Genomic DNA, 13,982 nt, shown 5'->3' with positions numbered 1-13,982 from the left:
ACAGGAGCTCTCACAAGGATAGGACCCTGTACTTCTAGAGACTTCTGAGTGTTCTGGATAGGAGCATAACTGTTGTGATCTGGGAAGCCTCTGAGTGGTCAGGAGAATCTCTTCAGTGAGTGGGCCTCAGGTACCAGATGGCAAAAGACTTCACAACTGAGAGAAAACTCCTGGGCTAAAGACCCCGGGGAAAGCCAATTTCCATGATGATGAAATTTTTGAGTAAACCATAAATCATAACGTAAGATGAACTAACAAAATCAACGCAGAGAAAATTCCACAATTCTACAATTGTTTTGCTGCCCTCTGGGAATCCTGCTTGGGTTTATAAATGAGGGTAACCAACTTGGGGTACAGAAACCAACATCCCTGTGCACCCTCCCTGAACAGGAGCAGCCACCAGAGAAAACCAGAGATAGTGGGTTTGTCTCTGGTTGTTGGTGACTTTTTCTTTTCTTCTTTGGATGCCGGAGGTTTGTGAGGTTTTAGGATGAGATGACACAGCCTCACTTGAAAGTTCCACATGAAATAGTTCAGTGGGATCCACCTTTGACTTCGGAGATCCAATAATAGGGAAGCTTGCTGAGGGCGCTGGCACATTCGTGGAGTTTCCTGAAGTCTCTGGGTTTGGAGCCAAGGGAAAAGGGCAGGGGAATCTGGTCTGTCTCCTCCACACCAAGGGGCTCCTTGAGGTTGGCACTCAAGCTGGAGGCCAAGGCCCCTGCAAAGGAAGCAGAGAATGGCCAAGTCATGGAATTGACCCAAGGGCCACAGATTTAAGAGGGCATTGGTGGAACTCAAAAGAAAGGAAGCCTGGTCTCAGGAACAGGACTGGATGTCCTCCCTGACCTGGTGGTGGGCTTGTAAAGATATTTGTTGAATGAATGAACAAATGAATGTCTTTCCTCCTAGTCTTTGCCCTGGGGTTTTCTATAGCATGAAAGAAGCTATGAATCTTTTTGAAAATAATTTAGCCTTTCTGGCCAATCCAGAAATAAAGAATGAAGAGAAAAGGCATCCAATTACAGAAAAAGAGAGAAAGAGTCATGAAGAACATTAACCCAGCCACTGAGAAAAACCAGTGAAACTTCATGGAGAGCCTTACAGATCCCATTGGTGCTACTGGAATCTCTTACATATTGATATTTTACACTATGGGCTACTGCCCAATTATCCCCCAAAGGGTATAAGACTAGAGGTTAGGGCTAAATTGCTTATCTGCATGAGCCCAGTTTAGCACTGAAGGGAAAATGGAATAAAATTAAAACTTGTGAATCTGTACCCCTCCCCTTCCCTGGGGTCGCTCTAGGTGAGCTCAGAGGAATTCAAGAATGTTTGCTGCAATACCCAGCTACTGTTGCCAGTGGAGTTTGGTCTCCCCTAGGACTGTTCTGAGAATGAGAAGATCATTTCATCACCCTTACCCTCGTAATATATTTTTAAACCTTATTGTATTATACCCCAAATTTCCCTGAGTGACCTTTGTTTGGAATAAGTTTCAAAAAGCATGGTTTCTTACATCCTGCCTACATGCTTCACTTCCTCTGGCCTTTGAAATTATTATTATTATTATTGGCATTTGAAATTCATTTAAGTAGTTTATTTTATTCACAGACAGGATCTTTTTTCATCTTCTGACCTTGCCATATTGTTTCTAGGGAAGAGCTTCTGGAATCAATACTTATAAACATGCTCGGACCTGTGGAGGCAATCTGCCTCTAAGCATTCTGAAATTCTGCACTTGCAGACTCTCCAATAGAGGGGTACTTTACTGTCACCTTCCTTTTAGTACTAGTGAGGTCAGGCAAACAGAGAAGGCCCAAGCCTCCTGCCTACTATTTTCCTCTTTTTAAAAACAGGCTGCTAGGGCTGGGGTTGGGGCTGGAGGTGTAGATCAGTGGTAGAACACTTGCCTAGCATGAATGAGGTCCTGGGTTCCATCCCCAGTACTGCTAAAACAACGCAAAATAGGTTGATTTGGACAAAAGCAGCACAGCTAGATATTCGTCCATGACCAGGGATGGGATTGTCAAAGGCATCTCTCCACCTCTTGTTACTGGTGGTGGGCACATCTTATCTGCCCATCTCAAGATCCTGCTCCTCTAGGCTCAGGCGGCCCCTGCACCCACTGGCATCCTGCAGCCCCCCACACAAAAGGGTGGGTGACCAAGACATTTTCCAGGATAGTAGGTGTTGGTGTCAGATTCCACTCAGAGTGCACAGTCAGAAGAAAGGCAGACTAGACTGGGCTTTCCTGGGCAGCACAGACATGCAGGGGCAGGAGAGAGGGCAGGGTCCCTTGGGAGGGTGGCAGGAGGCACCAACGCCAAGGCCCAGGAAAGTAGGTGGGTATGCAGCAGTGTTAGGGATGGAGGGTGGCCAGTTAGTCAGTTTATACCCCTCCCCAAAAGCAGGGTGAATGGGCAAACCTGTTGAAGTGTCAGTCTTACCTTGATCAAATATTGTAATGAGACCTTTATGTACTTTAATCTGAAGGGAAAGAAAATAAAGTTAAATGAATACAAGCATGTCACCCCCATGGCTCCAACTTGATAATTAACACAGTGCTAATAATACACATATTCCCGAGATGCCTGAGTATTCTCGAAGCCTTGCAGATCATTAAGGCCTGAAAATTCACTTGAAAATTCTACTTGATAGGACAAAATACTAGCTGTTATCTCACTTGCAAATGGGAAATGAAAGAGACATTAGAACTCCTACAATGTATGAAGCAGACCTTCATAGAAGCCCTTTCCTTTTCCTGGTGTACAACCTTTCCTGACTGATTTGGTTTAAAATACAATCAAAGATACAAGAGTTTTTAAGATAAGTATTGAATTCAATGGATGACCTGAAAAAAATAATTGAAATCCCCTAAGTGTGCAAGTTTACATGACTCCAAGTTTCATTTTACAGGTTTCTGAGCTGTACACAGTGTGTTAATTCAGTCCTGGTGTCACCTGCAAAGTGACAGTCCCCGGGGAGAGAGCATGCAGAATTCTGTGCAGAGGAAGGCTCTGGATGAAGAGTCTGAAGTAGTGAAACTGAACCACAAGCTCACTCTCACCCAGAGAGAGGCAGGTTCTTAGCAGCCATGATGAATGGCTGCTTAGCTTTTCCACACCTGTGACAGGTTCCCCATCACCCACCCATTCCACACCAGACCAATTCCTGTGTGGGCTTTCCCTAGCAAATGCACCCTCTCTCTTCATCAGACAGTATCTTCTCACTCCCAGCCCCGACAACTATCCTGAATTCAGTGTCACCAGACCACCGTGGAATCTGGACAAAGGACATTTGTCAGTAACATGGACCATTGTCTGCATGGCTGCAGTTATAAAACAGGGATTTTTCTGCTGGCCCATCTGCAAAGGTTGGCACAGTGACCAGGGCCAGATTCTAAGGGAGTTCAGAATGCCATTGGAAGAAGGACCACTGACATTCTCTAAGCTGGGTTTCTCTAAAGGAAATGTGCATGTCAATGAAGACACATTTTCCAATCCATTCATGAAAATTCACCTTCGCCCCCCAAAAGAAAATTGTTTGGGATTATGAATTTTTAGATTAAGATCTGATCCCGAATGACCCAGTGGCATTTTCTGTTCTACTGGTTTGATTCCAGCCACCCTTATTGCTGCCCTTTCTTGAAATGTGGGCATGAGATGTTCTGGGCTTGTGTTGATTATTTGTAACAAAGTAGTATCCTGTGCTGTGAAGCCCCATTTTCTCTCATGGAGAATGGCAAGCTCTCTGGCTCTTCCTTGGGTTGAGGAGGCTCAGCTTTTCAGAGCACCATGCTACTGACTCTCTCCCATGTGAGCAAAGGCTGTCTTTATGAAGGGGCTCCTTGATCTCACTCCCCTACAGCCCCCTTGGCCCTGGTTATGTCGTGCATACAGATCCCTGATTGGTAGAAACCAAGAAAGCAGATGGCACGCTAACAATGGAGGACTTGTTTGTAATTGCTGATGAGGACTGGTTTGCTCCTCTCCTGAGTGTCCCCAGACGCAGCCTGGCGTGGTGTGCCTGACCACAAAGAATGTCTCAGTAACTGCCAATCCATGGTTGAGTTAAGGAGATGCAAAGACAGAGGCAGTTGTGGGCTGTCTTGATTATTCCATGGGGCTCAAATGTCACCTGGGCTTGACATGCAGGCAGTGCTCCTCAAGGTGAGGTCCTAGTTGCTGGCATCGGGAAGTAGGCTGTCAGATTCCTGGTACATCCCTTGGGGTCAACATATGGCATCAACTACCCTGCACATGACTGAAAAGTGCCAGGAGAGAACACTGAGCTTGATAAGGAGGGAAGAGACTGGGAGGCATGTGATGCCTGGGAAGATGGGGCAGAGACACAAAGCACAATCATTTTGTCCTTTCATCAACTGGGTACCAAGTATGTATCAGGTATTACTCTAGGAGGGAGCAATGAATAGAGTGGACAAAGATGGTGGAGGAAATACATCATGCTAACTGGGCAACAGCACCCCTTTGTGGGCAACAAACTTACTCTATATGAAGCACAGATGTAAGTACTTTAAAGACACACAGTATTCCTGTTGTATTCCAGGAGAGGGGGCAAATCTGGATATAAAAACATCTTGGAAGGATCTATAGTGGATCATAATGGGAAAAAAAATTGAGAAACTTTGGATTACAGAAACTTTGCATCTTGATTATGAGGTTATTCTTACGAATTTGTGGTGCTAAGAATCAGGAGTCAGTTCCACTCATATGTAGGAGCAGTTGAGTAAGACTCTTGGGGGAGAGCCCTTAACAGTTTAACTCAGATTGGCCCCGTTGTGGCCAATCAATGGCTCAGATATAGAGTTTGAGCCTGGATAACTCAGAAGTCAGTTTTAAAGAAAGCTGTCTTCTTTGGCCTCTAGTGACTTTGATGCTCTGAATATCAGCAAGGATTTAACAAATACAGGACAGGACAGGCCTGGTTGGAGATTTGTTGTGTTTTCGACAGCTCAGCCTAGCAGAGGCTTTTAGAGTATCGGTGAGTCTTTTCATGGCATGTTTGCTCCAGCTGGACTCACTGGGATAGCAAAAGAGCAAGGGTTTGAAGCAAGCTTCTTATCTCTGAGGAAAGCCTGCCATCCAGAACTGCCACCTGGGATAACACTGAGCAGGGTCAGACAAGAAAAGTGTCTGCCTCTCCCCGGATCCTTGTTACTGAGCAGTCAGTGTGGAAAATGATTAACTGGCTCAAGATAATTAGGAAAGAGAATGATTTTGAGAGCTGGCATGAATGAGGGAGAGAAATAGTGGACTAGGGTTCCAGCTTTCAGCAAGTGCTAAATATCCTACCAGCGGGAAGGCAGACAGAGCGGGAGATCAGAGAGCTGTCTGGGTTATTCAGACAGAGCCCCTGGAATGGCTCTGAGGAAGGGAACAGGTGCAGCCAGTGGATGGGGTAAGCCTACACAGGCAACTCAACACTGGCAACCCAAGACCAGTGGGAATTAGCCAGGCTAATTAACATCTCCAAATGGCCCAAGGATGGCTTCCAGTATTTCCAATCCAACAGCAGTAGCTGTGTCCTGGCCTCAAACCTGGCTCTGAGCTTGGCTTCCTCTGTTTGGTCGTTGGTCTTGCCCATCAACTTTGATTCTGAAGCAGAAAGCCAGGACAGCTGGACCAACAGGAAGGGAGGGAGGAAGAGGGCACACATATTGTGCACCTGCCTGGGTATAAGCACCTGTGCAGGGATTCAATGAGCAGGTGGGATTTCATGAAAAGAATTTCCTAGCATTTTTCTCTTTCCTTTCTCGAACCATAATGCACTTTTAGGAGCTATGACTAAGTTAAATTATAGATTTAAAATTAATAACTTGGTGCCACCTTTCTTGTTAGGCTATTATGGAGAAAAGTTTCAAGATGGTCTTGATATCTCACAGAACGTGAATACTCAGATTTCAGTTGCATCTTAGCCATGGGGAGGCTGTTTGTCTTACTGGACTGAATCCACATCAGAGAGCTGCAAAACATGTATCCACAGCAGCAAAATTCCTAATAGTCCTAAAGTGAAAACAGTCTATATGTCCATCAACCAATGAATGGACAACAGAATACCATTAGGCAATAAAAAGAAAGGACTGATACATGCTATAATATGGATGAACTCTGAAAATATGCTAGGTAAAAGAAGCTAACCACCAAAGACAGGAAATTATATGATTCATATATATGAAATACCCAGTATATGCAAACTCATGGAAACAGAAAGTGTATTAGTGGCTGCATATGGCTGGGAAGTAGGTGACAGGAAGAGTGACTGTGGGTAGATTTTACTAATTTTTTAGGGGAAATAAAAATGTTTTAGAATTATATTGTGGTAACAGTTGTGAGTTTACTAAAAATATATCTTATGGATACTAAAAATACTGAAGTGTACACTTTAAATGGATGGATTGCATGGTATGTGAATTATATCTCAATAAGACTTCTTTTTTTTCCATGCTGGGGTGGAATTCAGAGCCTTGCATATGCAAGCATAGTACTACCGAGCTACACCACCAAACCAACAACTATTTTAAAAAATAGCAAAAATAAGATTGAAGGTCGGAGCAGTATTACTGCTCCTTCCATTACAAAAGTAAACCAGAAATGGCTCTAAGATTTAGTGGGCGGGGATGTCCTGTCCTCAGGGAAGCAGGGGAACAAAGGAAGTGATGCAGCTTCGTAGATGTCACTAGTACCTCTCTGGCTAGGCCACTCTGCAAACTTTCCCCACCCTCAAAGCAAAGGGGCCTCTCTGTAGGTGATGTGCTGCCTCTAATTTTAATTCATCTATCTTAAAAGCACTCAGAGGTGGCTGAGGTTGTGGCATGCAGTGATAGTACAACTGGAAGGAAGTGACTGGATTATGTATCCTGCTCAGGATTATTTTTTAAATTCCCAAATAATCAGCAGTTGGAGAAAATGTTGCAGTGAGTATTCGAAGACTTGTAGGAGGACAGTGAGTTCCAGTACGTTGTCTTGGAATTTTACTGGTAAAAACAGTCCTTTTGGCACTGGGGTTGTAGCTCAGTGGTAAAGAGTGTGCTTAGCATGCAGGAGGCCCTGGATTCACTCTCCAGCACCAAACTGTTCCTGTTGTCTTCAAACACTAAGGAAGCTGTTTGGGCCTATAATTAAGATGTTTTCTATGAGTTCTTCCTGTGCTACTCCATTTGAATTCTAGAATAGTCAATACTTCAGCCAACTTCCCATTACATTTCTCAGTTATCTGTGCCAAGTGGGTGGGCATTCTCCACTATACAAACTATCCAGGCCATAATTTCTATAAAACAGTCTTTTTTGCCTTTGGGGAGAACATTTTGCTTTTGCCACAAAAGAAACATTCCTCCCTGTCACCCTATTGTTTGCTCCTGTGGGTTTGTTCCCATAGTTGGCACCAGAAGGCAGAGGGTGCCTGCAGGGTAGAGGCAATGAGTCCAGTAAGGCACAGAAAGACCTAAGCACTGAGCCCTGGTGTTGACACGAACTGATGATAAAAACAACAGGCAAACAAACAAAACCCCAACACTCCTCCATTTCTCACCTGCGAAAGAGATACATTTTCTCTGACTGAGGCAGAGGGTAAAGGAATTGTGCTGAAATGCCAAATATCTACACATACATAAAGAGTCATTATAATCACAAACTATTTTGGAAATCATTTTTTTTAAGAGTGAAACAATTCCATGGAACCTCACCCTGACATCCTCACTCTTCTGGGTCACTAAGCATTTTAAGTCTCTTGAAATAATTGTGTGCCAGACACAGTTAGGTGCCTACACAGTTCTTCAGGTCAGCACATTTATCACAACCACTGGGTCCCGTGTGAGCTGTGGGGTTTGAAGACCAGGGCAGGGCATGTGACTGCAGGCCAAAGTTCTCCTGTCTCCTTCTCATGTCCCCCACCATGCAAACCTTTTCCTATAAAGAGGAGGTATCACCAAGTTCCTTTCACCTGGACAGCTCAGGTCAGGGGCTGCATTCTGTAACACGAGGTGAAGGGGACATTGCTGAGGGCTCCTCTAGTGCCCCCACAGAAATGTCCAAGGAGAATATCTCTTACATTGCCACAACATTTGCTTCTTAGTCAAATATGTATCATATGCCTTCTGTGGCACATGATAGATATCACCTAACTGTTCCCTGCCTCCATACTATATTCTCCCCACAGAAGCCAGAGAGATCTTTTTAAATGAGAGACATCACATTGCCCCACTTTTCCAAAAGCTAGCCATCTCACTAGAATACTAACCAAACTCTTTCCCTCCACCTGCAGGGTGACTCCAACCTTCCCTTTTCCCTTCCTCCTCACTCCTTGCTTGTTCTACTCTAGTCACACTAGGATCCTCACTGATTCCCAAATATGCTAGGAAAGCTCCTGCCTCAGGGCCTTTGCATGTGCTTTTCCCTGCCTGCTCCCATATATGGCTCACCTCCTTAAGTCTTTTCTCAAGTCTCACCTTCTCAGTGAGGTCTTCTCTGACCCCCCCTATTCTAAAGCTTGCTCCAACTCTGGGGTGGCTTTTCTCAATACCCTCCTAAGCCTTCTTTCCTGTTGTCTTTTCCTTCTGACACTCATCAGCTCCTGATGGCTCACTCCATCACCTTTCTTCCATGTCTGGAAGGCAACCTCAAGGAAGGTGGTGCTGCCATTTCCTTTGGCTACTTCCATGCCCTTCATATAAAGTATTCAGGAAACATTTACAGAGTGAGCATCTGAAGGCCTTATACTTTTGGGATTTGTAAAATTCTCTGAGCATTGAGAATTCTCACCTGTTTAAACCTGTTTAAACCCCTGTAGGTTTTTGTAGCAGAGGTACATGTTTGTTCCTAAGACCCCAGCTGACCCTAGGTATTAATATCTAACTATGGCCTCCAGTAGGCCACCAGCTTTGGGTAAGTGGGACAAAGAGCACAATCAGTCTGGTGGCTGAAGATTCCCTCTTCTGGCTTCTTCCCTGTGGTGACCCCTTTCTTCTGGGACACTTGACTCTGATGCTGCTGAATCAGTAAACAACCCTGGCCAGAAGCACCTGGCCTCAGACAGCTGCATGATCAGATGTTAACTGGAGGGCCCTGGTACTAACTGGAGGCAGACTGTTTCTCTTGCCATTTCTCCATGCCCTAGGGACACAGCTAGGGAACAGGATTCCCCTAATGAGCATGCGCAGCAGGATCTGTCCAAACACACTCTAGCAGCAACACCAGCACTCATCGCCTTGTCTTCCCTGAGATTAGGGCTCTGGGGGAGTGAAACTTTCCTGAGTAAGCCCTTGAAGACCCTCAGGAAATCTCAGGGATCACACTGCTATGCTCATGAGAAGACAGATGCTGGGAACAATGTGGCCTTACTGTTTCCTATTACAGGTAACAGCTGAGCACTGGTAGGGACAAGGGCAGCCTTAATGTGGGGGACACAGTTAACAGGGTTTGTGGAATGTGTGCTTTTTGCATCTGGGATTTTATCATCTCATATTCTTGAACTGATTGAAAAATAGGGTTTTGTCTATTCTTTCTTGGTACTAGCTAATGCTACTAAGCTTCCTATGAACCCAGAAATAAATTTTGGCCTTGTCAAAGCTACATATTCTCTCTCTCTTCCTTCTTCCTCTCTCCCTCCCTCCCTTTTTCCCTCCCTCCCTCCCTCCTTCCCTCCCTCCCTCCCTCCCTCCCTCCCTCCCTCCCTCCCTCCCTCCCTCCCTTCCTTCCTTCCTTCCTTCCTTCCTTCCTTCCTTCCTTCCTTCCTTCCTTCCTTCCTTCCTTTCCTTCTCCACCTCCTTCTTATTCTTCTCCTTCTCCTCGTTTCTCTCTCTCTCTCTTGTAAAACTATCCTGTTTCTCATTTTGAGAGATTTTTTTTTTTTCCTGTAGGTTTTTGTGGGACTTCACATGAGTAAAAAAGAACCAGCTTTTCTCTCATGCTCCTTACAGGTTTATTTTGTGGTTATCATCCTTTATCTCTCTGGAAAAGGCTGGTATAATATATTCTTTCTTCTTTCTGCCAGACGACTTAAATGCCAGTAAGAGTGCTTCCATTTGGCCTCTGCTTTGGTTTGCTCATTGCTAAATAGAAATTCAAGCAAAATCATTGAGTCTTCCAGGAACCTCCAGTGCTGAGGTTGCACAAGTAGCACCTGCAAGGCCAGACTGATTCAAGGGGTTCACAAAGAATGTGAACCTAGGGTGTCAGAAGCTCTGGGTGCTTCTCAAACTCTCAAGGTTATTTCCAATAAGCTTTAATTAAGACTCATTTCCAAAAACTGTCTCTAAGAAAAATTCTTGGTACCTGCTGGCTATCTCCTGGCAACTGCTGCAGCATCCCCTGAGTCGTAATTAGCTGTCAAGCGGGAGGGAGAAGTCGCCTGCACTTAAAACCCTGTAAGGCCTGGAAAACCAGAACTAACCCATGGTGGCATTTCACAGAAAAGCAGCACCTTCAAGGTTCTTCCAAAAGGATGGAGTCAGTGCAAAGTCAGTACTTCAAAATGATAATGTCAGTTCCCTTCTGATTCTGGGAATCTATGGGCACTCCCAATCTGAGCACCAGCTCCAGGGTCAGAAGAATCCACAAGACCTCAGGAAGGCAGAGTTTCTTTCTCTCTGTGCTTCCCATACTTGCTATCCTCTGTCTTATTCTTCTTTTCTATGGATCTTCTAGTTCTTGGGCACCATGGTTCACAGCCAAAGTTAAAAACTCACTGGAAGCATGCTTTGTAGACTATCTACTATAGAGGAGCAAGTTTTCATTCTCTTCCAGGGTCACAAGGCAGGTGGCATGGCCCTTCAGAGGAATCTCAGCCCAAATGACTCAGGACATTGGCTGATGCTATCTTTTTTACTTGTAGTTATAGTTTATAGCTAACTAACCTGGGTTTATTAATAAATAGCTCTCTGCTATTATCAAAAGTATCTGCTTTTCTATAATAAGACTTCCCTCTCCACAAGGGAAGGGGAGATGCAGGCCTTCCCAAAGTCTCTAGAGCCTTCTGTGTCCCCTCAAGTACTCTACACAGTGCTGCTCAGTGGCAGCAGCCAAGGGAAGGGAAGGCCAATCAGAGATGGTAATATGACAGGCAGCAACACCATTTTCTAACAGAGAAAATGGAAAGAAATGTTTGCCTTATCTCTGTTTGTCTCCCAGAAATGATGATGAAGACAATAAAAGTTAAAAGGACAAAGGAATTCATAAGCATGAAGCAAAACGTGGTGCTAAGCAGGGCCATCAAGAATTATCTTTAAAACCCTCAATACCATTTAGGAAAGCATCTCGAATCAAGTTTCAGTTATTCCAAACTGCATTATCCAGTCTGTGGATTAACTAGGCTCCTGGCTGCTTCTGATTTCTCCACACCCAGTTTTGACCATATTGCTTATCACTGGCCCACTCTCTCTAGGAGACTGGGAAGGGAGGAGACAGATGAAACATAATTACAGGTGTTTGTTCTGCATCTTGCATCAGGCCCAACACATCTGTGGTCTAGAGACACACCTGTACCACTTAAAGAAACAGCCTGCCTCCTTTCTATTTAACTCCCATTGGATGATAAAATAAATTCCACGCATCATTCTCTAAAGAATTTATAGTACATTATGGATAGAAGACACACACAGGGATAAATGCTCAGAAAAAAAACAAGACAGAAGTACAGATACTTCTTATGATGGGTTACATATACCTGTTATTGAAAATGTCATTAAATTTGAAAGGACAATAATTTTAATGTGTAGCCAGAGTTGAGTGACACTGGGTTTGGATGATGGTATGAAGAATGGTTAAACTTTTTATCAGTGCTTTGTCATTTCTTTTCAAGAATACATCTGTAAATTAAAAAGTTAAGAAAAAAAGGAAATGGGGTCATAATAGAGTCTACTATGTGGAAAGGAAGATTTGGGCTGGGGACAGAAGGGATTGTTGGGGTGGAGGAAATGCCTGGGGGAGTAGTTAGTGTCTGCAGGATGGGTGGCGACATTGGCCAGTCTGCTAAGGTGTGAATGGAGTTAGGTGTGAGTTCTCGAATAGAAGTGAAGACAACTTACATTTAAGAAAAATGGGTCATCTTAATGGAGTTTTAAAAATTAATCTTGGTCTTCATACTTAATAAAAAAAACTAGCAGACATGGCTCTGATCATGGGACTGTTGCCACAGGGTGGGCACTGGACTAGCATTTTCATGCACAGAATAGGGAGGTGAGGGCCAGGTTGTCCCTGCTTCCAACATGCCCAAGACCTTTGGTTGTTCCTTCATGGCTTGCTCTTCAGCTTAGTCCAAAATTAACATGAAGGGGTTAGACCTCAAGTTTCCTGAAGTCCCTTCTAACTCCATATTCTATGATGTTCTCTGTAGGAGTCAGCAAAGTTATGATGAAGCTAAACACATAAGAGGTATGATAAATGCTATCAATCAAAACCTTATTAAGACCATTGTAGTAGGAGGCAATGGAGGGAGATGGAGAGGAGGAGAATGAATACTGAAAGAATCTATAATAGGACCACCTTTCCATGAATAGAGAAAATATTTTTTTAGGATTAAGGTTAGGGTTTACCTTGTCTGTTTCTGCAAGTTACTTTGATTATTAACTGCCCAGTGAGAGAGTCAGCAAAATCTTCCTATCAGGATCTGCATGCAGATTGACAAGCCTGCAATACCTCACACACGTAACCATAGGGCATGGTATGAAGGACTTGACAAGAGAAAGATGGTATAGCTTTACCCCTAGGGGTAGAAGCCTGTGAGTCACACAACTAGTTCATTCAGCATCTCCATCCCAGACCACTCCGGGGTCAATGTGTGACAGGAATGCTCTGTCTCCAGTTTTGTGAGTAGATTTTATTGGCCGCCAAGAAAGACACAATAGCACCAGGCCATCTTCTAGTAAAGTTTTTGTGAAATTCTGTAATTATTTTGTTGTAGAAAAGAATTATAAAAGTATGTTCTATGAGGTATATGAATCTTCCAAGAGGGTTTTCCATGCCATTGTGAGAAAGATGAAAATTTGCAGTTTGGGACCATGGTAGGAGTGGCAGTAGCATCCTAAGACTGACCCTGACTTATCTGTTTTAAGCTCCAAATAGGACCTTCATGAAAGTGGCAGAGTTGGATGGAGCAGAGTGAGGCAATTCCTCCCACTTGTTCTAAGTCCTGGAGCCTTTACAGTTCAGCCTATCATGAAGGAGGAAGTATTACCGACTATGTCTTAGTGAAATCAGACCATGTGTTTATGAGGGCTAACAAATAAACAAAGACCTGTGCTCCCTCTACTGGCCCTCTATAGCAATATTGAAGTAGAAAGGAACCATAACCAGCATTGGCATCTTCAGCAAATTTAAGTCAATCAGGGTACAGAGGGAACAACTCTTATTTAACTTGTTTTTGGACATTCTTTGGGAAAAATCCATCTTTAGAAACTTCTGACCAAAGTACTTGGAACAGCTTAAAACTAGACATTAAATTAGACATACCTATAGTCCTTGACTACAAAATTGCTAGCTATGACTATAATAGTGATTTGGGGATTATCAACAGACAAGTGGATTCCTCCCAGATTTTAAAGTTCATACACAGTCTCTAGAGTGGTTCTGGAAAAAACATCTGAAGTCCAAGCAAAAGTTTCTTTTTTCTTTTGATGTTATAGGAGCAGCTTCCAAAAGCTAAAGATTTACACTATTTATATCCTTTTTGATAATGTCAAACATTAGACTGGATTCTCCAACTCATTAGCATGCAGAAGAATGACCTCATGGTGAACAGATGCACTTGGCTGTGAGCTGCAGTGATTACATCAGTCCCTCCCCAGCACTCGAGGGTGCCCATTTCAGTTAACCCTTTATAGGCCATTCTGCTGGCCCCCTTCCTTGGTAACATGCTTGAAAACATGTTACCCCATACATGCATATAAACATGTATGCATAAAACATATACATATTAATTGCAACCAATATTTTAATGCTGGTAAAATATTAACAATTTTACTAATT

General features: G+C 43.7%; 1 protein-coding gene across 1 annotated transcript in view; it reads right to left on the bottom strand.

Moving 5' to 3' along the window:
* Window positions 1–291: 291 nt before the first annotated feature.
* RALGAPA2 (Ral GTPase activating protein catalytic subunit alpha 2) overlaps window positions 292–13,982 on the bottom strand; it is a 309,855-nt gene continuing 296,164 nt past the window's right edge. Inside the window, 1 exon segment of the mRNA XM_079124240.1 lies at window positions 292–721. Within this exon segment, the coding sequence (XP_078980366.1) occupies window positions 534–721 (188 nt within the window). The 3' untranslated portion in view covers window positions 292–533.

This window comes from Sciurus vulgaris (assembly GCF_902686455.1).
Source record: "Sciurus vulgaris genome assembly, chromosome: 2".
Taxonomy (NCBI): Eukaryota; Metazoa; Chordata; class Mammalia; order Rodentia; family Sciuridae; genus Sciurus; species Sciurus vulgaris.
Note: the sequence above shows the minus strand (reverse complement) of the source record. Positions and strands in the feature narration are given on the sequence as shown.